At 44.1% G+C, this 26,274-nt stretch overlaps 1 protein-coding gene and 2 long non-coding RNA genes across 11 annotated transcripts in view; 1 reads left to right on the top strand and 2 right to left on the bottom strand.

Annotated features, from left to right (window-relative positions):
• Positions 1 to 1,963, top strand: part of LOC112267236 (endothelin-converting enzyme-like 1) — a 38,187-nt gene extending 36,224 nt beyond the window's left edge. For both annotated transcript variants that reach the window (XM_042297551.1, XM_042297550.1), the window contains exon 18: positions 69 to 1,963. In XM_042297551.1, the coding sequence (XP_042153485.1) occupies positions 69 to 168 (100 nt within the window). In that variant the 3' untranslated portion in view covers positions 169 to 1,963. The remainder of the gene's footprint in view (positions 1 to 68) is intronic.
• An 11,282-nt stretch (positions 1,964 to 13,245) lies between these two features.
• Positions 13,246 to 17,047, bottom strand: LOC112267234. Of its 4 annotated transcripts, XR_006078850.1 has the most exons (10): positions 16,740 to 17,046; positions 16,388 to 16,594; positions 16,051 to 16,279; positions 15,630 to 15,972; positions 15,304 to 15,498; positions 14,557 to 15,090; positions 14,262 to 14,399; positions 13,928 to 14,143; positions 13,724 to 13,805; positions 13,246 to 13,578 (listed from the first exon to the last, which is right to left on the bottom strand). It is a non-coding gene; the product is annotated as an uncharacterized LOC112267234 (long non-coding RNA). The 4 variants fall into 4 exon arrangements; XR_002956062.2 differs by having other exon boundaries at positions 15,630 to 16,279; positions 16,712 to 17,047; XR_002956061.2 differs by having other exon boundaries at positions 15,630 to 16,279; positions 16,740 to 17,047.
• Positions 17,048 to 19,041: 1,994 nt separating this feature from the next.
• LOC112267235 lies at positions 19,042 to 26,201 on the bottom strand. Of its 5 annotated transcripts, XR_002956067.1 has the most exons (10): positions 26,164 to 26,201; positions 22,386 to 22,497; positions 22,008 to 22,221; positions 21,790 to 21,892; positions 21,425 to 21,624; positions 21,163 to 21,240; positions 20,112 to 20,793; positions 19,630 to 19,893; positions 19,288 to 19,496; positions 19,042 to 19,123 (listed from the first exon to the last, which is right to left on the bottom strand). It is a non-coding gene; the product is annotated as an uncharacterized LOC112267235 (long non-coding RNA). The 5 variants fall into 5 exon arrangements; XR_002956065.2 differs by lacking the exon at positions 26,164 to 26,201 and having other exon boundaries at positions 20,112 to 20,796; positions 22,386 to 22,601; XR_002956066.2 differs by lacking the exon at positions 26,164 to 26,201 and having other exon boundaries at positions 19,288 to 19,516; positions 22,386 to 22,601.
• Positions 26,202 to 26,274: the final 73 nt, after the last annotated feature.

The following is a 26,274-nucleotide window of genomic DNA, read 5'->3' as shown; positions in this document are numbered from 1 at the left end:
AGGCCATACCTAATATGACTCCCCTCTCCGATTGGACCGTTCTCTCTCTATCCCCTCTACCTCTGCAGGGTGATTGGCAGCGTGTCCCAGTTTGATGAGTTTGCCCGAGTGTTCCACTGTCCAAAGGGTTCCCCCATGCACCCTGTCGACAAATGTTCTGTATGGTGACCCCTCAACACTGACCTCTGAACTTCACCACCCACCAACAACTAGAACTTACCTGTGACTTGAACTAAACTCTTCTAACCAACCTATCAGACATATGTTCAGTTTCACTTTTACTTCCATCTCAATCCTGGGACTACCTTTTATCACAGAATTTGCAAGCAAATAATGTCATCACCACCAGGCAAAACCATGATCACTTCACTATCTACTCATGTAGACATCCAGTGCTTGACTTGGGCAGGAGCTCCCCAGAGCAGAGTACCGGCACCTCAAATTTTCTACTGCTTGAGCTCCTGATTCTCTTATAGAATATTAGCTCAAAGTATTGTGGAGCTCTTACACCAACATGAGTACCTGCACCTATTTGAGTACCTGTACCTATTTAAAGGTCAGCACTCATTTAAGCATATCATTTAATTATATATTTGTAGATATACATCTATTTTTTACAACAGATGTACTGTATCATGGGATTACCTTTTTGGTTTTGAGTTGTGTGATGTCAATTCATTATAATTATTTGAATCACTTTTGACAGTAGTCAAGTGTTATTAAATCCAATTTAATGCAACAGGTTCAGAGTTGGTGTTATCAAGAACTTTGTGTAGAAGGGATTGGGAATGGGGATTGTACTGCCTGAATGACAGTGGCCAGTATGGACTGTACTCACTGGGATCAGTGTGTTGCCAATGTTTTTGTGAGTCTTTTCTATGAGGTAAATAGTGGACACCGTGCTGCCATGCTGCCCTCAAGTGGCTGAACAAAGAAGTGGTCTCCACTGTGGAGTCCTTGTTCGTCTTGACTGTTGTTTCTTGTCTGGCCTTGGCCTTGTGGACATCATTGGAATGGTGTTACTGTGAGTATGTGTGTGTTTGTACGGTTTTGAAGGTCCCTTTTCTAATGAGAGTGGAATCCATAGTGACCTTTTGCTCAGGATTTGTAGCTAAGTGTGTCCAGAGGCCAAAGTGCCAAAAAATAGTGATGGAACATCATGGATTAGTCCGACTAAACCCTTAACCCCTCTACTCCTACCTTAGTGTACATCATGGTGAACTATGCTTCTCGATGCACCGGATACTCCAAACTCCTCACAACCCCATGTCTCACTGTCACACCCTAGAGTATAGATTCTTTATCAAGAAGACTGTGTTTCTAAGATGGAAACATGGTCCTGTTGAACAACTTCATCTATCCTATTGGACAACTTCAACTGAGAGTCATTTCGATTTGACATTATGGACTCGGAGCCCTTCCTATTGGATTATGTTAACTCCGGGGCCTTCCTTTATGCAGCACATACTCTCGCTGATGAACTCTGATGAATGCCCCTGGCCTGGTCTGCATAGCCAAGAAGCTTTCAAAGGAAGGATCAATATGACTGATATTCCACGGTCATAACAAATCATCTACATGCTGTACACACAAACTGTGACTCCAGTCAAGTCAGAGAAAAAAAAGAAAACACATTTGTACAGTGATATAAAAAATATATTATAATTTTGTATAAAGAATCTACAATTAAGAACAATCTATGTATAAGTTATAATTGTACAGTTCTTTTTCTGAAAACAGCATGTTCAAAACCAGCTTTACAGTTAAGACTGAGATAAAAAGATGACATCACACACAGTTCTCAGCATTCAGCTGCCATGTCATATATGTGGCTGCTATCTCATATATGTGGCTGCTATCTCATATATGTGGCTGCTGTCTCATATATGTGGCTGCTGTCTCATATATGTGGCTGCTCGTGCTCGCTCATATTTCTTGGTGTTAAATGTTTTAAATAAATAAATGGGATCACTGTGAGGGGCTGGTTTCTCCATGTAACTTGGTCCAGTAGTTGTGTGTGTGTGTTAGTTGTGTGTATGTATGCACTATACAGTATGCACATCTTGTTGTGTGTGAAAGTGTGTTAGCGCATGTGTCCCACCAGGTTTGTATCCACTTGCGATGCAAGCCAGCTTGCTCTTGGTCTCCCAGCATTGCATGGTGGATCTCCATCTCTCCCACTCTGGTGGTTCTGGAGGCCTGCTATCACACAGAGTCTGGAACATGACAAGAATAAAATAGAGAACTTATGTGTCTACGTCCGGAACCACTCTCATCCCCTGTTCAGATACACATCCCCATAGCCACTGGGTAACTGTCTGTAAGACAACACCACCACTCTCATCCCCTGTTCAGATACACATCCCCATAGCCACTGGGTTACTGTCTGTAAGACAACACCACTCTCATCCCCTGTTCAGATACACATCCCCATAGCCACTGGGTTACTGTCTGTAAGACAACACCACTCTCATCCCCTGTTCAGATACACATCCCCATAGCCACTGGGTAACTGTCTGTAAGACAACACCACTCTCATCCCCTGTTCAGATACACATCCCCATAGCCACTGGGTAACTGTCTGTAAGACAACACCACTCTCATCCCCTGTTCAGATACACATCCCCATAGCCACTGGGTAACTGTCTGTAAGACAACACCACTCTCATCCCCTGTTCAGATACACATCCCCATAGCCACTGGGTAACTGTCTGTAAGACAACACCACTCTCATCCCCTGTTCAGATACACATCCCCATAGCCACTGGGTAACTGTCTGTAAGACAACACCACTCTCATCCCCTGTTCAGATACACATCCCCATAGCCACTGGGTAACTGTCTGTAAGACAACACCACTCTCATCCCCTGTTCAGATACACATCCCCATAGCCACTGGGTAACTGTCTGTAAGACAACACCACTCTCATCCCCTGTTCAGATACACATCCCCATAGCCACTGGGTAACTGTCTGTAAGACAACACCACTCTCATCCCCTGTTCAGATACACATCCCCATAGCCACTGGGTAACTGTCTGTAAGACAACACCACTCTCTTTGACAAGACACAGAATAACCCCATTGAGACAAACACCTCAGGCAATTTTCATAAAGTGTCTGACAAAGTTATTTGGTTCACATAACTGTGCTTAACATTCCCACCAAGAGGTTTCAATAAGGTGTGTGCTTATAAAAATGCTCAGGGCAAAGTCGTGACCGTATTTCAAAAATATAAAATTGGATGGTTCCAGCCTTGATGGTGTTTTTCCAGCTACAGTTCTGCACGTCTCTGTTAACTTTGGTGGAGGACTTTAAATCGCCATTACAAAGAGTTTTTTGTACAGCAAATTTACTCAATACCTCCTTTTTATTAGAAATATCCTTCCCTGAAAAATGCGAATAGTCTGTGCCTGCAACAGAGAAAATTCTCAGGTCTTTAAACCCCCTCTAGAGAACCAAACATTTACCCGATAGTGCTTTTAGATCTAAGAGGCTTTCTCAGAGGGTGTGAGGACTTAAATATTTAATAAGTTAATGAATAGCTGTAATTCCTACTCCTACGGATTGGACAATTCTCTGAATTTCACAGGCAGTTAAGACATACTAGTCACTCAGTGATTTTAGCATTTCCTAGCACTCTAGAGTCTATCTTTCATTGAGTTTAATGGAGTCACTTTGGGAGAACTGTGGTAAAGAAGTACCACTGAAACACCAAACAAAGAATGCATTAAAAGCTGAGAGGACTGCAGACTCATGGCATTAGAAGTGAGAGTTGATAAAGGGATACGAGAGGAAAGCACCTTTCTGTTGTATTTGCATGATGAACTGTGTGCACTCACTTTTTTGTTGTTGACTATTTGTGTTTAACATTTTACTTCATTGTTAGGAGCTAGTAACATAAGCATTTCACTGCATCCCCTATAACATCTGCTAAAGTGTGTACGTGACCAACGAACTTTGACTTGATATATTAGACAGTGCTGTAGATACTTCTATTTTCTGAGAGTTGCCGAGAGTGGCTCTGTTATCCAGGTTTTGCTTGAGCTGTGTCTTCGGATCTTTGGAGACGGGCTTTCCGATTGGACACCACTTTCTCCAACTCAGACTCCTTCTCCCGCAGCTCCCGATTTGCCCTGGAGACGTCAGCTGACCTAGATGACAAGTCCTCAAGAGCTTTTCTCAACTGAAGAGAAAGAGAGAGACACATAAATAGAAGGGAAAGACAGAAATAAAGAGTGATGAGAAAAGAGGCCGGATGATACTTCAGAGTTCTGACTGATGATGGAGTGTGAGAGAGAGTGCAGTACCTCTGACAACCTCTTCACAGAGTCCCTCTCTTTCCTTATCTGAAGCTTTATAGATTCCAGATGCTCTGATCATCGACCAATCTCTGTTCTGGCCTCAGCCAGCTCCGTCTCTCTGATAGACATGCAGAATTTAGACATAAATGTCACATTCATGCTAAGTAACCATGTACGCTTTCACATAATTAAACCACACTAAAATAAACCCCCACTATCCACATTAGTCCTAGTTAGTTACAGTGCCTTGCGAAAGTATTCGGCCCCCTTGAACTTTGCGACCTTTTGCCACATTTCAGGCTTCAAACATAAAGATATAAAACTGTATTTTTTTGTGAAGAATCAACAACAAGTGGGACACAATCATGAAGTGGAACGACATTTATTGGATATTTCAAACTTTTTTAACAAATCAAAAACTGAAAAATTGGGCGTGCAAAATTATTCAGCCCCTTTACTTTCAGTGCAGCAAACTCTCTCCAGAAGTTCAGTGAGGATCTCTGAATGATCCAATGTTGACCTAAATGACTAATACTGATAAATACAATCCACCTGTGTGTAATCAAGTCTCCGTATAAATGCACCTGCACTGTGATAGTCTCAGAGGTCCGTTAAAAGCGCAGAGAGCATCATGAAGAACAAGGAACACACCAGGCAGGTCCGAGATACTGTTGTGAAGAAGTTTAAAGCCGGATTTGGATACAAAAGATTTCCCAAGCTTTAAACATCCCAAGGAGCACTGTGCAAGCGATAATATTGAAATGGAAGGAGTATCAGACCTCTGCAAATCTACCAAGACCTGGCCGTCCCTCTAAACTTTCAGCTCATACAAGGAGAAGACTGATCAGAGATGCAGCCAAGAAGCCCATGATCACTCTGGATGAACTGCAGAGATCTACAGCTGAGGTGGGAGACTCTGTCCATAGGACAACAATCAGTCGTATATTGCACAAATCTGGCCTTTATGGAAGAGTGGCAAGAAGAAAGCCATTTCTTAAAGATATCCATAAAAAGTGTTGTTTAAAGTTTGCCACAAGCCACCTGGGAGACACACCAAACATGTGGAAGAAGGTGCTCTGGTCAGATGAAACCAAAATTGACCTTTTTGGCAACAATGCAAAACGTTATGTTTGGCATAAAAGCAACACAGCCATTACCCTGAACACACCATCCCCACTGTCAAACATGGTGGTGGCAGCATCATGGTTTGGGCCTGCTTTTCTTCAGCAGGGACAGGGAAGATGGTTAAAATTGATGGGAAGATGGATGGAGCCAAATACAGGACCATTCTGGAAGAAAACCTGATGGAGTCTGCAAAAGACCTGAGACTGGGATGGAGATTTGCCTTCCAACAAGACAATGATCCAAAACATAAAGCAAAATCTACAATGGAATGGTTCAAAAATAAACATATCCAGGTGTTAGAATGGACAAGTCAAAGTCCAGACCTGAATCCAATCGAGAATCTGTGGAAAGAACTGAAAACTGCTGTTCACAAATGCTCTCCATCCAACCTCACTGAGCACAAGCTGTTTTGCAAGGAGGAATGGGAAAAAATTTCAGTCTCTCGATGTGCAAAACTGATAGAGACATACCCCAAGCGACTTACAGCTGTAATCGCAGCAAAAGGTGGCGCTACAAAGTATTCACTTAAGGGGGCTGAATAATTTTGCACGCCCAATTTTTCAGTTTTTGATTTGTTAAAAAAGTTTGAAATATCCAATAAATGTCATTCCACTTCATGATTGTGTCCCACTTGTTGTTGATTCTTCACAAAAAAATACAGTTTTATATCTTTATGTTTGAAGCCTGAAATGTGGCAAAAGGTCGCAAAGTTCAAGGGGGCCGAATACTTTCGCAAGGCACTGTACCTCTGTGTGATGGTGTTCTGGGGTCTCTGGCTCAGTCTAGGTTGGCCTGCAGAGGGCCATTGGCCAACACAACCTGCTCCAAACTCTGGGCTAGTTTCTTGTTGTCCAGCCTTGCCACATCCAGGGCCTTATGCAAGGGTTCCAGCTAGAGAATCAAATGTATCTTTGTAAACTAATATGACTATTAAAAACTAAGAGCTGTTTGTGGGTATATGTGTGTTGATTACTTATTAATGGATGTAGTTACCATTTAGTTTTTCTTTGAGCTTCTCCACCTCTGCCTGTAGCCTCTGAATCTCTCTCTGACCCTGCAGTCTGACAAATACATTGGTTGTTCAAACATACACCCATATATACATGCACAACAGACAGACAGACAGACAGACACACACCTACCCATCTCTCCTGAGTGAGGCTAGCTCCTGCTCTCGTCGCCCCACCTCCTTCTGTACAGACTCAGTGTTGTGTTGCAGATGGGAGTGGGAGGCCAAAATATTCTCCAGGGTCTGAGCCACACTGCCCCCACCCTGACGAGACACACCTAGCCAGCCCTCCAGCTCACACAGCTACAGGACAAACACAAAGAGCAGAATCAGGTGAGATAGTGCTGGGCTGGAACAAAAGCATGCATACACCCTGTAGCTCTCCAGGACCCAGGTTGGGTAACCATTTTACTACCCCTTTGACCTTGTCCCCATGCTGCTCCTGCAGTTTGTCCAGTTGTCCCCTCAGGGTCTGGCTGACACCGCAGTCTCTGGTTATCTGTACTTTACTAATTTATATTTTTGACTACTTTACCTTCACTCCATATATTTTCCCTGACACATTTTGAAAGATTAGCAAAAAAGGAAAATGGTCCTATTCACGCAATTATCAAGAGAACATCCCTGGTCATCCCTACTGCCTCTGATCTGGCAGACTCACTAAACACACATGCTTCATTTGTAAATTATATCCAAGTGTAGGAGTGTGCCCCTGGCTCTCCGTAAATTAAAGAAACAAGAAAATCATGGTTTGCTTAATATAAGGAATTTGAAATTATTTATACTTTTACTTTTGATACAAATGTATATTTTAACAATTACATTTACTATTAATACTTAAGTATATTTAAACCAAATACTTTTAGACTTTTACTCAAGTAGTATTTTACTTTCACTTTTACTCAAGTAGTATCTTAACTTTACTCAAGTATGACAATTAGGTACTTCTTCCATCACTGGTTTTATGCGTAAAGTCCTTACCTGTAGCTTCCCTTTCTCATAGGCCAGGTTGTTCTTACTGTCTGTCAGCTCCTTCAGCATCTGCTCCACCTGCTGCTGAGCAATTTGGGTAAAGAGGACACCATGAGTTGAAAGGTGAGGGGAAAGAGGAAATGAAAGAAAATAATAGAGAAAGTATGTTACATACAAACACACATTCACTATACATTCACTATGGGTAGATTTAAAGTGATGTGACCCCAGTGTGTAGATACTGAATGGATCGCTCACCTGCTGGTGCTCCATGGCAGCCAGCTTTCCCATGAGCCTCCTGTTCTCTTCCTCCTGCTTCAGCAAGGTGGAGCTCAGAGTGCCTGCCTCCAATTGTCAATCACACAGGATGCAAAGTGGACAGAGGACAGTTAAGAAACCTATGGTCAGATTCAGACACAAAGTATATTCACTGTTAGTGCTGAGGCCCTTTTCATAATGCGGAGACCCTTTTCATGATGCGGAGACCCTTTTCATAATGCGGAGACCCTTTTCATAATGCTTAGGCCCTTTTCATAATGCTGAGATCCTTTTAATAATGCAGAGACCCTTTTCATAATGCGGAGACCCTTTTAATAATGCGGAGACCCTTTTCATAATGCGGAGACCCTTTTCATAATGCGGAGACCCTTTTCATAATGCGGAGATCCTTTTCATAATGCGGAGATCCTTTTCATAATGCGGAGATCCTTTTCATAATGCGGAGATCCTTTTCATAATGCGGAGACCCTTTTCATAATGCGGAGACCCTTTTCATAATGCGGAGATCCTTTTCATAATGCGGAGACCCTTTTCATAATGCGGAGATCCTTTTCATAATGCGGAGACCCTTTTCATAATGCGGAGATCCTTTTCATAATGCTGAGATCCTTTTCATAATGCGGAGACCCTTTTCATAATGCGGAGATCCTTTTCCTAATGCTTAGGCCCTTTTCATAATGCGGAGACCCTTTTCATAATGCTGAGACCCTTTTCATAATGCTGAGACCCTTTTCATAATGCGGAGGCCCTTTTCATAATGCAGAGACCCTCTTCATAATGCTGAGACCCTTTTCATAATGCTGAGGCCCTTTTCATAATGCTGAGACCCTTTTCATAATGCTGAGACCCTTTTCATAATGCGGAGGCCCTTTTCATAATGCGGAGGCCCATCAGAGATCTTTGGCAGTACAGTACCTTGACTTTAGCGAGTTGCGTTTCCAGAGCACACCTCTCACCCTCTAGCTTGGTGACCACAATGCACATCTGTGACCAAAAGACAGAGATAAGAACATACTGTAACATTTAAGGACATCCACAGACACCATAAAAAGAGACAATGCAAAGCACAGTTAGGTTTTAACAACCTTGTGCTCTTAGGCTATGTATTTTCTAAGAGACATGGCAGCTGCACCTCAGTCTTTGCACTGTCCCTGTCTGTCCTCACAACCTCCCCTGGTACGATCTAACAGCTCCCACTGAGTGACAACTGTCTGTTGGGCAACTGTGGAACTCTGCAGAAGTCCGGCGTGGTCAACCTTCAGAGTCTCCGTGTGGAGCAGAAAGAGAGGATGTGGTGGATGTGTGTGGCTAGCATTATCATTGAGATCCTATTTATTCCTCATTCATAGAGATGATTAATTGCTATGAGTATTATCTTTAGCACCCACAGCTCCGTCTGCAATTTAACTTTAGCTGATAGTGTCCCTGAAGTTCTGCCTGGATACTTCCAGCAGGAGGTCTTGCTCCTGCAGCTGCTTGGCCACACGACTCCTCTCTGCCTGAGAGAGACACAGGCATAGAATAACATGTAGCCTGTACGAACGAGAGAGAGAGAGAGAGACAGGAATAAAATAACATGTGTCCTGTATGAAAGAACGAACGGACAAGAGAGAGACTATATATTTTAGCAATATGAGATGGAAAGGAGTTCCATGCAATAATGGCACTATATAATACTCTACGCTTTCTTGAATTTGGGGACTATGAAAAGACCCCTGGTGGTATGTCTGGTGGGGTAAGTGTGTGTCAGAGCTGTGCGTAAGTTGACTATGCAAACAATTAGGCATTTTCAACACATAGCCAAGAGAGACTGGCATGCATAGTATTTATATTAGCCCTCTGACTACAATAAGGAGCAAGACGTGTCGCTCTGTTCTGGATCCGCTGCATCTTAACTACAGTGCATCCGGAAAGTATTCAAACCCCTTGACCTTTACCACATTTTGTTACGTTACAGCCTCATTTTACAATGGATTAAATTGCTTTTTTCTCTCATCAATCTACACACAATACCCCAATACCCCACACAATACCCCACAAAGCAAAAACAGGTTTTTAGAAATGTTAGCAAATTTATTACAAATAAAAAACTGAAATCTCTCATTTACACAAGTATTCAGACCCTTTACTCATAGACTTGTCCCAAAGCCACTCTTGCATTGTCTTGGCTGTGTGCTTAGGGTCGTTGTCCTGTTGGAAGGTGAACCTTCGACACCTGTCTGAGGTCCTGAGTGCTCTGGAGCAGGTTTTCATCACTGATCTCTCTGTACTTTGCTCTGTTCATCTTTGCCCTAGATCTTGACTAGTCTCCCAGTCCCTGCTGCTGAAAAACATCCCCACAGCATGATGCTGCCACCACCATGCTTCACCGTAGGAATGATGACAGATTTCCTCCAGACATGATGCTTGGCATTCAGGCCAAAGAGTTCCATCTTCGTTTCTGAGAGTCTTTTAGGTGCCTTTTGGCAAACTCCAAGCGGGCTCTCATGTGCCTTTTACTGAGGAGTGGCTTCCGTCCAGCCACTCTACCCTAAAGGCCTGTTTGGGGGAGTGCTGCAGAGATGTTTGCCCTTCTGGAAGGTTCTCCCATCTCCACAGAGGAACTCTGGAGCTCTGTCAGTGACCATCAGGTTCTTGGTCACCTCCCTGACCAAAGCTTTTCTCCCCCCGATTGCTCAGTTTGGCTGGGCGGCCAGCTCTTGGAAGAGTCTTGGTGGTTCCAAACTTCTTCCATTTAAGAATGATGGAGGTCACTGTGTTCTTTGGGACCTTCAATGCTGCAGAAATGTTTTCGTACCCTTCCCCAAATCTGTGCCTAGACACAATCCTGTCTCGGTGCTCTATGGACAATTCCTTCGACCTCATGGCTTGGTTTTTGCTCTGACATGCACTGTCAACTGTGGGACCTTATATAGACAGGTGTGTGAGTTTACAAATCATGTCCAATCAATCGAATATACCACAGGTGGACTCCAAGTTGTAAAAACATCAAGGATGATCAATGGAAACAGGATGCACCTGAGCTCAATTTCGAGTCTCATGGCAAAGGGTCTGAATACTTATCTAAATAAGGTAAAAGGTACTAATAAGGACTTCATTAACTGTGGATGCTGACACGTATATGGTTGAATCATCAGCATACATAGACAGACTGGCTTTGTTAAATTCCAGCAGCATGTCATTGGTAAAAATAGAAAAAAGTAGAGGGCCTAGAGAACTGCCCTGCGGTACACCACACCCTACAGGTTTGCCATTAGAGAATCTTCCATTAAAGAAAACCCTTTGAGTTATTTTAGATTGCCATATCGTGAGCTGATATTCAGAGCTGAGGTTGAAAAGCCATTAAACATAAGTTCTCTCAACAACAGGTTATGGTTAATAACATCAATGCACTGAAATCTAACAGTACAACTCCCACAATCTTCTTATCAATTTCTTTCAACCAATCATCAGTAATTTGTGTCAGTACAGTACATGTTGAGTGCCCCTTTCTTTAAGCATGCTGAAAGGCTGTTGTCAATTTGTTAAAACCTCTTAAGGATCCACACTTTTTTTAAATTTTCACCTAAAATGACATACCCAAATCTAACTGCCTGTAGCTCAGGACCTGATACCATTTGAAAGGAAACACTTTGTTTGTGGAAATGTGAATTAAATGTAGGAGAATATAACACATTAGATCTGGTAAAAGACAATACAAAGAAAAAAAAGTGGGTTTTTTTGTACCATCATCTTTGAAATGCAAGAGAAAGGCCATAATGTCTTATTCCAGCCCAGGCGCAATTTAGATGTTGGCCACTAGATGGCAGCAGTGTATGTGCAAAGTTTTCAACTGATCCAATGAACCATTGCCTATCTGTTCAAAATGTTGTATCAAGACTGCCCAAATGTGCCTAATTGATTTATTAATACATTTTCAAGTTCTTAATTGTGCACTCTCCTCAAACAATAGCATGGTATTCTTTCACTGTAATAACTAGAGTAAATTGGACAATGCAGTTAGATTAACAACAATTTACGCTTTCTGCCAATATCAGATATATCTATGTCCTGGGAAATGTTCATGTTACTTACAACCTCATGCTAATCACATTAGCCTACGTTAGCTTAACCATCCCGTGGGGGGAACACCAATACTGTAGAGGTATAAAAGAGAAATAGCATTGTATTTGCTAACATAATTTTTTCCAAAAGTTGCTCAGAGCTGGTCGCAAGCTTATAGGTCTGCTGTTAGAACCAGTAAAGGCTGCTTTACCACTCTTGGGTAGCGAAATTACTTTGGCTTCCCCCCAGGCCTGAGGACAAACACCTTCCTCTAGACTAAGATTAAAGATATGACAGATAGCCGTGGGCATAGTCAGCTACCATCCTCAGTAGCCTTCCATTTAAGTTGTCAATGCCAGTGTAACGGATGTGAAATAGCTAGCTAGTTAGCGGTGGTGCTCGCTAAATAACGTTTCAATCGGTGATGTCACCTGCTCTGAGACCTTGAAGTAGTGGTTCCCCTTGCTCCGCAAGGGCCGCGGCTTTTGTGAAGCGATGGGTAACGATGTTTCGTGAGTGACTGTTGTTGATGTGTGCAGAGGGTCCCTGGTTCGCGCCCGGGTATGGGCGAGGGGACGGTCTAAAGTTGTTACATTGATGCTGTTGTGACCCAAAAATATATTTTTTTTTTTACATCATCCACATAAGAGTCACAAAAAAACTTTCAAACATTATTTTGTGTTTAGCTTTTGGAACTTTGGTTCTATATATATAGCTACTATATTGTGATCACTACATCCAATGGGTATGGATACAGATTAGGTGGTAACCTACACATGGTTTTAGAAACACTACAATCTATTGTTAAATAAGGGATAATCAACGAGGGGCTATGCGTTCTTTGGAAAATAATGAATGACGTGGAAGGTACAGTATGTTCCACGACGTGCCAGCGGAGTGGCCTTCCACAGAGTTGCATTATTTTCCAGAGAACGCAGAGTCCCGAGTTGATTATCCTTTTTATACCATAGCTATAATTGACCACATTTGCCGCTAGAAATAGCTAGCAAGTTTACTATATAGGAACAGTAGTTGCCATGGCAACCAGACTTCTTAGTTGTTTAGTACTAGCTTACCATTATGAAAAGCGAATTCAACAATGCCAATAATGGTTTTCAATTAGACTTTTGCTTTCAAAAGCAGCTCAAACATAGAACATGTAAGAATTAACTATATCCATTGAATTCTACCGTGCAAATATACTGTGTTATAGGGAAATCACGCACGCTCAAGAATGCCCTTCAAGCCAATAAGACATTCAACAAACCACCGTATAATGAGCTGGGGCGTATTCATTATGGAAGCAAACAGCGAAAGGAGTTTCTATTGGACAAATTCAGGTAGGTCTCCTCCCGTTTGATAAGTTTTGTAACAGAAACAACGTAATGAATATGCCCAGTGTATCACCTTTTAAAATGGTGGGAGGCCTTTATTTCGTGTGACAAGTTTAGAAGTTTTCCAATCTTTTCAGTTCAAGTGAACTCCCATAATATAACTTATAAGGATAGGCAAAATCATCAACAAGCAACTTTATTGGCTATAAAAACCTAAAACAAAAATATTTTTACAGGCAACATAACATTCTCATAATGCAATGTGTGTATCTGCAGTATTCAAGGTGCAATAGTGCACTGGCTGCTTTTGTTGTGTGAACACAGTAGTAAGTTGTGATGAATAGACTGAATAAAGATTATATACACACTTTAAAAATATATTTTACATTACTGATTAAACTGTACAAATACACATGGAAGTACAAAATAAGTGCAAACAGAACACACAACAGATAAAACTGATATTCAGTATCATTGTGGAGACTGCTTGGCCCGTAGCTTCTGTAAGGTTTTCTGTGACGAGAGAAAACAGAATTCATATCAATTCAAACTGACTAATGTTGATGTATATCAATCCACTTCAACTTTCAATGAATTCAATATATAGTAATGCCAGATACAGTATCATGTTTAAAAATTGGGGTATTTTAAATGTTACCTTGCGAAACTCTTTGGCATATGCCTCCTGTCTGCTCCTGACCTCCTTCTGAAGCTTCACCTCATCTAGTTAGCTGTACAACCTGCAGAGACCATGAGAGAAACGGGTGGCACTGAAAAAACATCCTAGGTACCAGAGTCAGATATCACGTTTACGTGATGTGTGGTTGGGTCTTGTTCCAGCAGAATAGAAAGAACTTATCACCTCTCTGTTCTCTGGCGCATGTCAGCCACATCCTGTTTCCTCATCTCAGGAGTGCTGATCCTCACCTCCCCAACCTTCAGACCAAGAAAGGACTCAGAAGGAAAGAGAGAAGAGTCAGAAGTTTCAGGTCTTCTGGTTCTCACCTGCATGAGAGGGGGTTGTCTCTTCCTCCTGTAGGCTGGCATCCTCCTCTGGCAACACTGTCCACTCGGATTCCTAGAAAACATCACACCAAGGTCAGAGACCACCTAACAAAATGCATGCAGCGGAGGAGTTTACAGCCGAGATTCAGTAGCTCCGTCTTCACAGACTCCTCTGGTCATTGGGCAACTACCTTCTCCACAATGCCTTCTTGGTCTGATACCTCATCCATCTCTCCTTCCTCAGCAAGTCCGTGGTCCTTTAATGTGGTGTCTGTCAGGCTCACCAGGGTCAGCATGGAATCGTCCATTATCCCATTCACACTGCCCACCTGAGAAGAGGAGAAAGACATCAAATCACAAAGATCAGCTAATAGCATCACAGAAGACACCTTCTCAAAGACCACCTCGAGTGACATCCGTTAAACAACCCGTCACTGGACCAATAGTCTGAAACATTTGAATAGTGAATTATATGTAATGACATACCATTATTCTCTCCCAGATGGGAGGCCTGATCTTTGACTCTGAACATAGCTGGGCATCCGGCTCTCCTGCACCCAGGTCCTTAATAATAGCACCTCCTTGGTCAACTGTCTGAGGTGCTGGTGTGCTCTCCATATCAGTGTCCCTGCCTTCAAGTGGCTTGTCCAAAGTGGGGACATCTTCACAGAGAGAGGAGCCTGAGAGGGAACATGCTGCCATACCCCCCCACCTCTGCTCCTGGGGATACATCCAGAGCAGAGTTATGAGGGAGGCACTGGGACGTGGTCAGCTGGTACAAGGAGTCGTGCAGGGTAGGCGAGAGCTGAGGTGGTTCCTCCCCTCCTCTCAGGCACTCAGGAGAGGGGTCAGAGGTGACAGACCAAGTGTCATCCACAAACTCCTCTGAGCATGCAGAGAGTTCAAGGTCCCCTGCAAGTGCTTCATGGTCACTTTCTTCTTCGTGGGAACATGGCCCCCTCCACTTCCTCTTCTGGAAGGTGAAAGGTCATGGAGGTTCAGCTGTCTCGTTGTGTGTGACTTCATCCAGGAGGGGGTGAAAGGAGTCAGAACATAGTAAAATATGATTAACAGTCTGAACCTAGTAACTCATCCATACCATCACAACAAATGAAGGAAAGGTGAATACTAGTTAGGTGGGTCAACGTCAAAGATGTAGGAAACGGAGGATGAGGTCAAAAAAAAGAAAGGAAATCCTGATTCATCATTAGAAAACATCTTGAATAGACTTACCCCCAGTCCTGTCTACTTCCTGGGAACTGGTGCCAGAGCGCTGCAGGCACTGGTAGTGTGGCAGAGGTTCTAGTCCAGGGGGAAAGGAGCTGCTCTGTGAATGGGCTTCAGGGGCTCCCTCTTGGTCAGATGACACTCCTGTCTGGCCTGAGCCTCTCAGATCCACCCAGCCTAGGGAGTTAGACCCATCAGCTCCTAATGTAGGGGGGTTCAGTACAGCATTAGCAAGAAATGTGCTCTTGCACACTGAAATAAGACATGCAATAACACAAACCAACACACCCTAAGCAGACAGTAATATTCCATCCATATTCACTGACTGTTACCTGAGCTCCAACTCCATTGGGCAGCAGGCTCATCCAGCTCTCCAACCAGAGGCCCCATCATCTGGCTCTCATCCTGGCCTTTATCCAGCCACTGGGATGACTGGTCCAGTCGAATCTGACCAATCAGCTGGCTCACAGAGGTTGACTGATTGGAGAGTCCGCCAATCATTCTGCTCAAAGTCAAATCCCACCCTTGGTCCAGTGAGGTTGATTGACCTGAGAGCTGGCCAATCATTCGGCTAAGTCAAGTCCCACCTGTGGCCCGGTGAGGATGATTTATCCAAGGGCTGGCCAATCATTGGACTGATAGTGGAGTCCTGCCTCGGTTGACAGTGTCCCATTCCTGAAATGGACATTGACTAATATATATATATATATATATATAATGTTGATACTAAAACAACAAAATTTGGGTATTTACTCTTGAACCCATATTGCCATTGAATGGAGTGTGAGGGTGTGAATGAATCCACTTGGTCGTGCCTCTGAGCTCCTGACTCCGTGTCCAAGGGGAGAGTGTGTGGGTCGGCCCCCCACACAGGTGACCTGTCTGGTCCCTCATTCTCCTGCAGTTGCTTTGACCAGGGCTTCTGCTTCTGCTGTTGCTGGGACACAGAAGCTGGGCTCCTCAAACACTGACCCCTCTATCACTGCAGAGGGATGTGGGTGGGAGGAAGGGGAATTGTAAGAGGCTGCTGTTTGGAAATTCCCTAAAATAGGATACTGGAATCAAAAAGAAAGATTCAAATTGTGTGTACCCATCTGGTTCCCAGCAGAACAGAGAGAGGTTGAGCTCCCTGGTATATTTGTCTATGATGCGCTGGATACTGCTGCTGTTTAGGAGTGAGTCTGAGATGGGAGACCCAGGACCAGATACGTCCCTACAGGAACTGCGTCTTCGCGAAGAGGAGCCATTACAAATGATTTTTTCCCTCTTCCAAACCCAGCCAAGAGCAGAAAAGAGTCTTATAGGGGGTGGGGGGAATAAAACAGGGGATTAGCTTTCTCCATTTTAAATACAACTATCACATAGAATTTCTGACATGACTGGCTTGGATAGATACTCAATTAATTAGGCTTACAAACAAGCCAAACACACACACACACAACCTATTTTGGTGGAGGTGTGTTCAGGGTCAGTGGCGAAGCTGCCAGAAGAGATGGTGGTGGAGGACAGGTAGTCTGGTTCTGAGGGTCTAACAGCTGACTGGAAGGACAGGCTCTTCAACTGGACAAAACCGTTGACAGGGACACAACACAGGGAAAGACACCAGGTTTAGACACCAGGGTTAGATAAGGTTTGATAACATAGCAACTGTAAATACAGTGCATTCAGAAACTATTCAGACCACTTTACTTTTTCCACATTTTGTACGTTACAGCCTTATTGTAAAATTGATTAAATACATGTTTTTCTTCAAACTACACACAACACCCCATAATGATAAAGCAAAAACAGGTTTTTAGAATTTAGACTAAAAATACCTTATTTACATCCTTGATGTTTCTACAACTTCATTAGAGTCCAGCTGTGGTAAATTCAATTGAATGGACATGATTTGGAAAGGCACACACCAGTCTATACAAGGTTCCACAGTTGGCAGTGCATGTCAGAGCAAAAACCAGGCCATGATGTCAAAGGAATTGTCAGTAGAGTTCCGAGACAGGATTTTGTTGAGGCACAGATCTGGGGAAGGGTACCAAAACATTGCTGCAGGATTGAAGGTTCCCAAGAACACAGTGGCCTCCATCATTCTTAAATGAAAGAAGTTTGGAACCACCAAGGCCAAACTGAGCAATCGGGGGAGAAGAGCCTTGGTCAGGGATGTGACCAATAATCCGATGGTCACTGACAGAGCTCCTCTGTTGAGATGGGAGAACCTTCCAGAAGGACAAACATCTCTACAATACTCCACCAATCAGGCCTTTATGGTAGAGTGGCTGGACAAAAACAACTCCTCAGTAAAAAAAAAAAAAGGCACATGACAGCCCGTTTGGAGTTTGCCAAAAGGCACCTAAAGACTCTCAGACCATGAGAAACAAGATTCTCTAGTCTGATGAAACCAAGATTGAACTCTTTGGCCTGAATGCCAAGCATCACATCTGCAGGAAACTTGGCGCCATCCTGACAGTGAAGCATGGGGGTGGCAGCATCATGCTGTGGAGATGTTTTTCAGTGGCAGGGACTGGGAGACTAGTCAAGATCGAGGGAAAGATGAACAGAGAAAAGCACAGAGAGATCATTGATGAAAACCTGCCCCAGGGCACTCAGGACTTCATGCTGGGAAGGTTCACCTTCCAACAGGACAACGACCCTAAGCAGACAGCCAAGACAACGCAAGAGTGGATTCGGGACAAGTCTGAGTAAAGGGTCTGTCCCAACTGACAGAGCATGAGAGAATCGGCAGAGAGGAATGGGAGAAACTCCCCAAATATAGGTGTGCCGAGCTTGTAGCATCATACCCAAGAAGACTTGAGACTGTAATTGCTGCTAAAGATGCTTCAAAGTACTGAGTACTTATGTAAATGTGCTAGCAGTTTATAAATTTGCTAAAATGTCTAAACCTGTTTTTGCTTTGTCATTCTGGGGTATTGTATATAGATTGATGAGGGGGGAAAAATGTAATACATTTTAGAATAAGGCTGTAACGTGATGGATTCTGGGTTCTATCAGGTATTCTATTGAAATATTGAGTGCTATGCTTTAGAGGGTCTACACCGGAAGTTAATGGTAGGAGGAAAGTATATGGTGTGTGCAATTAAGCTTGGAATGTACTAAGTGTAGAGAAAACGATCATGTGGCAGGCATTGATAAAAGGAGAGAGTCATGGATTAGTGATGAAGGGGGTCAGGTCAGGTTAAGGGTGAAGGAAAAGTTTGCCGTTTCACTTAGCTTCCTGCCTAGCAATAAATATACAATGTTTAGCGAGGAGGAGACTCCACCCAAAGTGGTGTGTATATACCACCACTATTGTAAACATGTTTTTGTCGATTCAGCCGTTCGATCCTCTGGGAAGAATAAACTTGGTTTAAGTTCTTACTCTGATAATTAGAACCTAACAAACGTAACAAAATGTGGAAAAAGTCAAGGAGTCTGAATACTTTCCGAATGCACTGTAAATAATACTGTGGAAAGAGCTCAGTTCAAGTGTAGAAACCCTCATGACATATGTTCACATATACTTCAGGAATATTTGATTTACATCATGGCTCAGAAAGGAAAGAGAAATCCAGACACGAACAGAAGACACACAAATACAACAAACTTATTCTCAAGCCATATCATGCGCATTGTAGGACAGACCACAAACCCTCAGATTTGGTAACTCCTCAATTTATTCACAATATGGTGGACCTCTGAGGGAGCCAAATATAACCAGTAAAAACCCTCAGACATAAATCATGTTTTAAACTTGCCTCAGGAGATTTTCCAGAAACACCTCTCCCAAACTCAGAGGAGTGTTGAGACTGTTCTGGGCAGACCGTGGTGGGATCTAGGCAAAATAATAGTTGGATTAGAGTGAATGAAAATGTCAGAGGACTCCATGACCATCAGTCTAAATCTAAGTGAAAGGATCCCTGTCCTATACTCCTGTGGTAACCACCCTGGCATAAGATAACTCCCTATTTCCCTTCATCAATTTCCTCCTTTCCTTACCAGGTTCAGGAGAGGCACCAGCCTCCAGCCGTAATCTCTCTCTCCAGGATAGCTTGCTGGATCTACCAGACCAGGTTTAATATCTCACTCCCAGCTGTGTGTTCCCCTACACTGAACACAAAGGTGCTGGAGTGACCTCTCTCAGTGGGCCAAGTGGTCCTGTTCTTCTGGGAATGCCCTTTCAATACAAGACAGCCTCACACTCCCTTCTGGACACAGCACATAGTACCTGGTTAGAGACACATGCTTGTTTATGATGTATACAAGTGGTTACCAGAGCTGACCACCGCCACGTTTGGTGTAGTGTATGGTGACCCCTGAGGGTGTGGCTGGCTGACCGACCTGTGATCAGGCTGGTGTCTCCACCTCCTGGATGGCACTGAGCTCATGCTGCTCTATCATCTCCATGACGGCCAGCCTGGCACAGGCCACCGGGGGTTTGGCTGCGAACTCTGGACATTGAGTGTGTCGTCTTGGCTTGGATTAGCTCCTACAGATGATGTTTGCCCATTGGGCTCCGATGGCCCTCAGCAGAGCTGCCATCCGATGGACACGCTCTGACCCCAGAACCTTTGACCCAAAACCATCAGCGATCTCCGGACCAGGCTGGGGGAGCCACACACACACAGACACAGAGACCGGCAGACACAGAAAGAGTCAGTAGACGAGTATATCCACACAATTTCATTGAAATAATTTACATGTTCGGGCTACCTATTTATTTTATATGTTCGTGTTACTCTTACTTTTTGAATCACTTTAAACCAATAGTGGCCCTGCCTTAGTAACAGCAGGTAAAACCCTTGAGGTGTTGTTTGTTTCACCTGTTTGTTGTCAGCAGTGAGCAGTGCCTGTAACTCCTCCCTCTGTCTCCTCCTGTGCTCTTCCTCCAGCCATCTCCGTTTTTCCTCCTGCTCCCTCTGGGCCTCCACCAAACACTGGGCCTCACGTATCTCCTGCCTCTGCACCTCTTCCCCAGACCTGGGAGTCAGTTTTTGATGGGAGTGGGATGTGTGGAGTAGAGTGGAGGGAAACAGGATGTGGTCTGTAGATCCAACGAGGTAGAGGGGAAAGTAGTCTCTCAGGGATGTCCTCTGGGACCCTACTAAACACATTGTCTGCCAGCCAAGCAGAAAAACCTGCACTTTGGTCTCTTAGCCTTTTAGCGGTGGGTTCTAGCTGCACCGGAGAGGCCCTGGAGTTGATATGCGAGCAGACTGTTGTGCCAGGAAGGAAGAGAGTTTGAGCCAAGATGGAGGGTGTGGGGAGGTCCAGAGGAGTGTAAGCTCTAGAGTGGGTACTAAGTGCTACAGGGAGACAGGGGAGAAGGGCAGAGCCAGAGGGGAGTTCTAGTGGCACTACTGGTGGAATGATTCCTCCTTTAAAGTGTGGTAGAGGACAGGCTTTGGTACCAGGAGGGAGACATGTTGCCGTAGTTATACCAGAATAGCCGTTTCTTAGCGTGTGTTGGTACTCTTCCAGACGCCGGCGAGTCTCTTCCACTGACTGCTTATGAAGCATAAGAAATGGAAACATTGAAAATATGGGGGGTGGGGAGGGTTATTCCCAAAAACAACCATAACAGAAGATGTTAATTTCATTGTTACATACAATAGATAGGTACAGTGAGATGTGTTGTTTTACAAGGTCAGCCACAGCAAATTAGCGTTCAGTGCCTTGTTCAAGGGCATAGACAGATTTTTCACCTTGTTGGCTCGGGTATTCTAACCAGCGACCCTTTGGTTACTGGCCCAACACTAACCGCAAGGCTACCTGCCACCCTACGATATCTGCTGTGCACATGTGATACACAAATCAGCAATAGGCAGCTCTTTCAAATGTCATCATACGAATCAGCCATTGCGAGAAACACACCTGTTCTGGTCTAAGAGATGCTGCTGATACTCTGATTCTCCTGGTGTGGTCATCTTCAGTAGCTGAGTGTATAGTAGACTGCACAGGGACAACCACAGAACAAGTCAGTGTCGCTATTACATGTGGAAACACAGTCACACACACAGAGCGCAATTCAAGTGTAGAAACCATCATGAAATATATTGAAAAATTCAATTCAGGCCATTATTGATTTACATCATGACCCAGATACATCCACACAATCCCACCCACATCCACCTACCTCAGGAGATGGTGCAGCAGGGCTGCCGTCCTGGGCTGGTGTTTTCGGTGGTCCAGATGCAGCAGCAGTGTCTTGGGCCATGGCCGTCTGCAGCTGCGCTCTTCCTGGGCCTCCTGCAGTAGCAGCAGCTCCAGCCTGCTTTTCTTCTCCCCTAAATCCTGTAGCAGGGCTATCTGCTCCTGCCTCTCCGGCTCCTCCTCCTGGAAAACAGAGGCACCCACAGGTCAAACTATGAGCGTTCAGCTTTAGAGACACGTTCCCAGAAAGGTAAATACATTCACTTGTTTTATTATACATCCCCCTCAAGACAGAAATATTACACAGCCGTTATAGACATGCATGAATACATAGATACAAAAACACACCCCCTTCTCTTCCTCTCGGTTTCAAATGTGTGGATCTTGATGGCTTGTTTATCAGGATGGAGCAGGGTACCAGCTACTATGTACTCCACTGTTGTCTCTATAGCTGAACAGATAATACATGAAGTGGATAATCAAACAAACACTGGGACACTATTCTCTCAATCAATGCTTCTCTTGACCCTTCAACTTTTGGTAGCAAATACTAAGGGCTCACTAACCTTGGGCTGGCTGAGAGGGGTCAGGGAGTCTGGGACTAGTGGTCAACGGTCGACCACGCTTTTCGCTGGCCATAAACCTGACTAGTCGTACCATCTGAGGTCGTGTAGAACTCTGCTGTCTAAATAGTTTGGCCTCCGGTAGCCCCACTGGTCCCTCTGTGACCTGACGCAGGTAAGTATTTTCTGGGAGCACCACCTAGAGGCCTGAATGGTTCTACCATTAAAGGCAAAATAATTGTTAACTTTGTGCACATGATCCAACTCCATTTATTACAGTTTGCATAACCTTTTTTGACAACACTATGGTCATCCTCTGATAGTAATTCAGACATCAATCAAAGCCAGAGTCAAACATCAGAATGTCATCCATCACTTCACCTTCATCCAGTTGTTCCTCTGCCCCAGCCGAGTGTGTAAGGTCAGGAGTGGCCTCCTCCAGGTCTAGATCCTGGCTGCCAGTGGACACAGCTGGGAGAGGCTCTGGGACCAGCTGCAGTACCAGGTCACATTTTTATTTATTTATTTTATTTTACCTTTATTTAACCAGGTAGGCAAGTTGAGAACAAGTTCTCATTTACAATTGCGACCCGGCCAAGATAAAGCAAAGCAGTTCGACAGATACAACGACACAGAGTTACACATGGAGTAAAACAAACATACAGTCAATAATACAGTATAAACAAGTCTATATACAATGTGAGCAAATGAGGTGAGAAGGGAGGTAAAGGCAAAAAAGGCCATGGTGGCAAAGTAAATACAATATAGCAAGTAAAACACTGGAATGGTAGTTTTGCAATGGAAGAATGTGCAAAGTAGAAATAAAAATAATGGGGTGCAAAGGAGCAAAATAAATAAATTAATTAAAATTAAATACAGTTGGGAAAGAGGTAGTTGTTTGGGCTAAATTATAGGTGGGCTATGTACAGGTGCAGTAATCTGTGAGCTGGTCTGACAGTTGGTGCTTAAAGCTAGTGAGGGAGATAAGTGTTTCCAGTTTCAGAGATTTTTGTAGTTCGTTCCAGTCATTGGCAGCAGAGAACTGGAAGGAGAGGCGGCCAAAGAAAGAATTGGTTTTGGGGTGACTAGAGAGATATACCTGCTGGAGCGTGTGCTACAGGTGGGAGATGCTATGGTGACCAGCGAGCTGAGATAAGGGGGACTTTACCTAGCAGGGTCTTGTAGATGACATGGAGCCAGTGGGTTTGGCGACGAGTATGAAGCGAGGGCCAGCCAACGAGAGCGTACAGGTCACAATGGTGGGTAGTATATGGGGCTTTGGTGATAAAACGGATTGCACTGTGATAGACTGCATCCAATTTGTTGAGTAGGGTATTGGAGGCTATTTTGTAAATGACATCGCCAAAGTCGAGGACTGGTAGGATGGTCAGTTTTACAAGGGTATGTTTGGCAGCATGAGTGAAGGATGCTTTGTTGCGAAATAGGAAGCCAATTCTAGATTTAACTTTGGATTGGAGATGTTTGATATGGGTCTGGAAGGAGAGTTTACAGTCTAACCAGACACCTAAGTATTTGTAGTTGTCCACGTATTCTAAGTCAGAGCCGTCCAGAGTAGTGATGTTGGACAGGCTGGTAGGTGCAGGTAGCGATCGGTTGAAGAGCATGCATTTAGTTTTACTTGTATTTAAGAGCAATTGGAGGCCACGGAAGGAGAGTTGTATGGCATTGAAGCTTGCCTGGAGGGTTGTTAACACAGTGTCCAAAGAAGGGCCGGAAGTATACAGAATGGTGTCGTCTGCGTAGAGGTGGATCAGGGACTCACCAGCAGCAAGAGCGACCTCATTGATGTATACAGAGAAGAGAGTCGGTCCAAGAATTGAACCCTGTGGCACCCCCATAGAGACTGCCAGAGGTCCGGACAGCAGACCCTCCGATTTGACACACTGAACTCTATCAGAGAAGTAGTTGGTGAACCAGGCGAGGCAATTATTTGAGAAACCAAGGCTGTCGAGTCTGCCGATGAGGATGTGGTGATTGACAGAGTCGAAAGCCTTGGCCAGATCAATGAATACGGCTGCACAGTAATGTTTCTTATCGATGGCGGTTAAGATATCGTTTAGGACCTTGAGCGTGGCTGAGGTGCACCCATGACCAGCTCTGAAACCAGATTGCATAGCAGAGAAGGTATGGTGAGATTCTAAATGGTCGGTAATCTGTTTGTTGACTTGGTTTTCGAAGACCTTAGAAAAGGCACGGTAGGATAGATATAGGTCTGTAGCAGTTTGGGTCAAGAGTGTCCCCTCCTTTGAAGAGGGGGATGACCGCAGCTGCTTTCCAATTTTTGGGAATCTCAGACGACACGAAAGAGAGGTTGAACAGGCTAGTAATAGGGGTGGCAACAATTTCGGCAGATAATTTTAGAAAGAAAGGGTCCAGATTGTCTAGCCCGGCTGATTTGTAAGGGTCCAGATTTTGCAGCTCTTTCAGAACATCAGCTGAATGGATTTGGGAGAAGGAGAAATGGGGAAGGCTTGGGCGAGTTGCTGTTGGGGGTGCAGTGCTGTTGTCCGGGGTAGGAGTAGCCAGGTGGAAAGCATGGCCAGCCGTAGAAAAATGCTTATTGAAAAAATGCTTATTCTCAATTATGGTGGATTTATCATTGGTGACAGTGTTTCCTATCTTCAGTGCAGTGGGCAGCTGGGAGGAGGTGTTCTTATTCTCCATGGACTTTACAGTGTCCCAGAACTTTTTTGAGTTAGTGTTGCTGGAAGCAAATTTCTGCTTGAAAAAGCTAGCCTTGGCTTTTCTAACTGCCTGTGTATAATGGTTTCTAGCTTCCCTGAACAGCTGCATATTCTGCTAATGCAGAACGCCATAGGATGTTTTTGTGTTGGTTAAGGGCAGTCAGGTCTGGGGAGAACCAAGGGCTATATCTGTTCCTGGTTCTAAATTTCTTGAATGGGGCATGTTTATTTAAGATGGTTAGGAAGGCATTTTTTAAAAATATCCAGGCATCCTCTACTGACGGGATGAGATCAATATCCTTCCAGGATACCCCGGCCAGGTCGATTAGAAAGGCCTGCTCGCAGAAGTGTTTCAGGGAGCGTTTTTACAGTGATGAGTGGAGGTCGTTTGACCGCTGACCCATTACGGATGCAGGCAATGAGGCAGTGATCGCTGAGATCTTGGTTGAAGACAGCAGAGGTGTATTTAGAGGGGAAGTTGGTTAGGATGATATCTATGAGGGTGCCCGTGTTTAAGGCTTTGGGGAGGTACCTGGTAGGTTCATTGATAATTTGTGTGAGATTGAGGGCATCAAGTTTAGATTGTAGGATGGCTGGGGTGTTAAGCATGTTCCAGTTTAGGTCACCTAGCAGCACGAACTCTGAAGATAGATGGGGGGCAATCAGTTCACATATGGTGTCCAGAGCACAGCTGGGGGCAGAGGGTGGTCTATAGCAGGTGGCAACGGTGAGAGACTTGTTTTTAGAGAGGTGGATTTTTAAAAGTAGAAGTTCAAATTGTTTGGGTACAGACCTGGATAGTAGGACAGAACTCTGCAGGCTATCTTTGCAGTAGATTGCAACACCGCCCCCTTCGGCAGTTCTATCTTGTCTGAAAATGTTGTAGTTTGGAATTAAAATTTCTGAATTTTTGGTGGTCTTCCTAAGCCAGGATTCAGACACAGCTAGAACATCCGGGTTGGCTGAGTATGCTAAAGCAGTGAATAGAACAAACTTAGGGAGGAGGCTTCTAATGTTAACATGCATGAAACCAAGGCTATTACGGTCACAGAAGTCATCAAAAGAGAGCGCCTGGGGAATAGGAGTGGAGCTAGGCACTGCAGGGCCTGGATTCACCTCTATATCGCCAGAGGAACATAGGAGGAGTAGAATAAGGGTACGGCTAAAAGCTATGAGAATTGGTCGTCTAGAACGTCTGGAACATAGAGTAAAAGGAGGTTTCTGGGGGCGATAAAATAGCATCAAGGTATAATGTACAGACAAATGTATGGTAGGATGTGAATACAGTGGAGGTAAACCTAGGTAGAGTGATTAAGAGAGAGATATTGTCTCTAGAAACATCATTGAAACCAGGAGATGTCATTGCATGTGTGGGTGGTGGAACTAATAGGTTGGATAAGGTATAGTGAGCAGGACTAGAGGCTCTACAGTGAAATAAGCCAATAAACACTAACCAGAACAGCAATGGACAAGACATATTGACATTAAGGAGAGGCATGCTTAGTCGAGTGATCAAAAGGGTCCAGTGAGTGGAGAGGTTGGTTGGTGATTTAGACAGCTAGCCA

Source organism: Oncorhynchus tshawytscha, linkage group LG14 (genome assembly GCF_018296145.1).
Source record: "Oncorhynchus tshawytscha isolate Ot180627B linkage group LG14, Otsh_v2.0, whole genome shotgun sequence".
NCBI lineage: Eukaryota > Metazoa > Chordata > Actinopteri > Salmoniformes > Salmonidae > Oncorhynchus > Oncorhynchus tshawytscha.
This window is presented reverse-complemented; position numbering and strand designations above follow the sequence as displayed.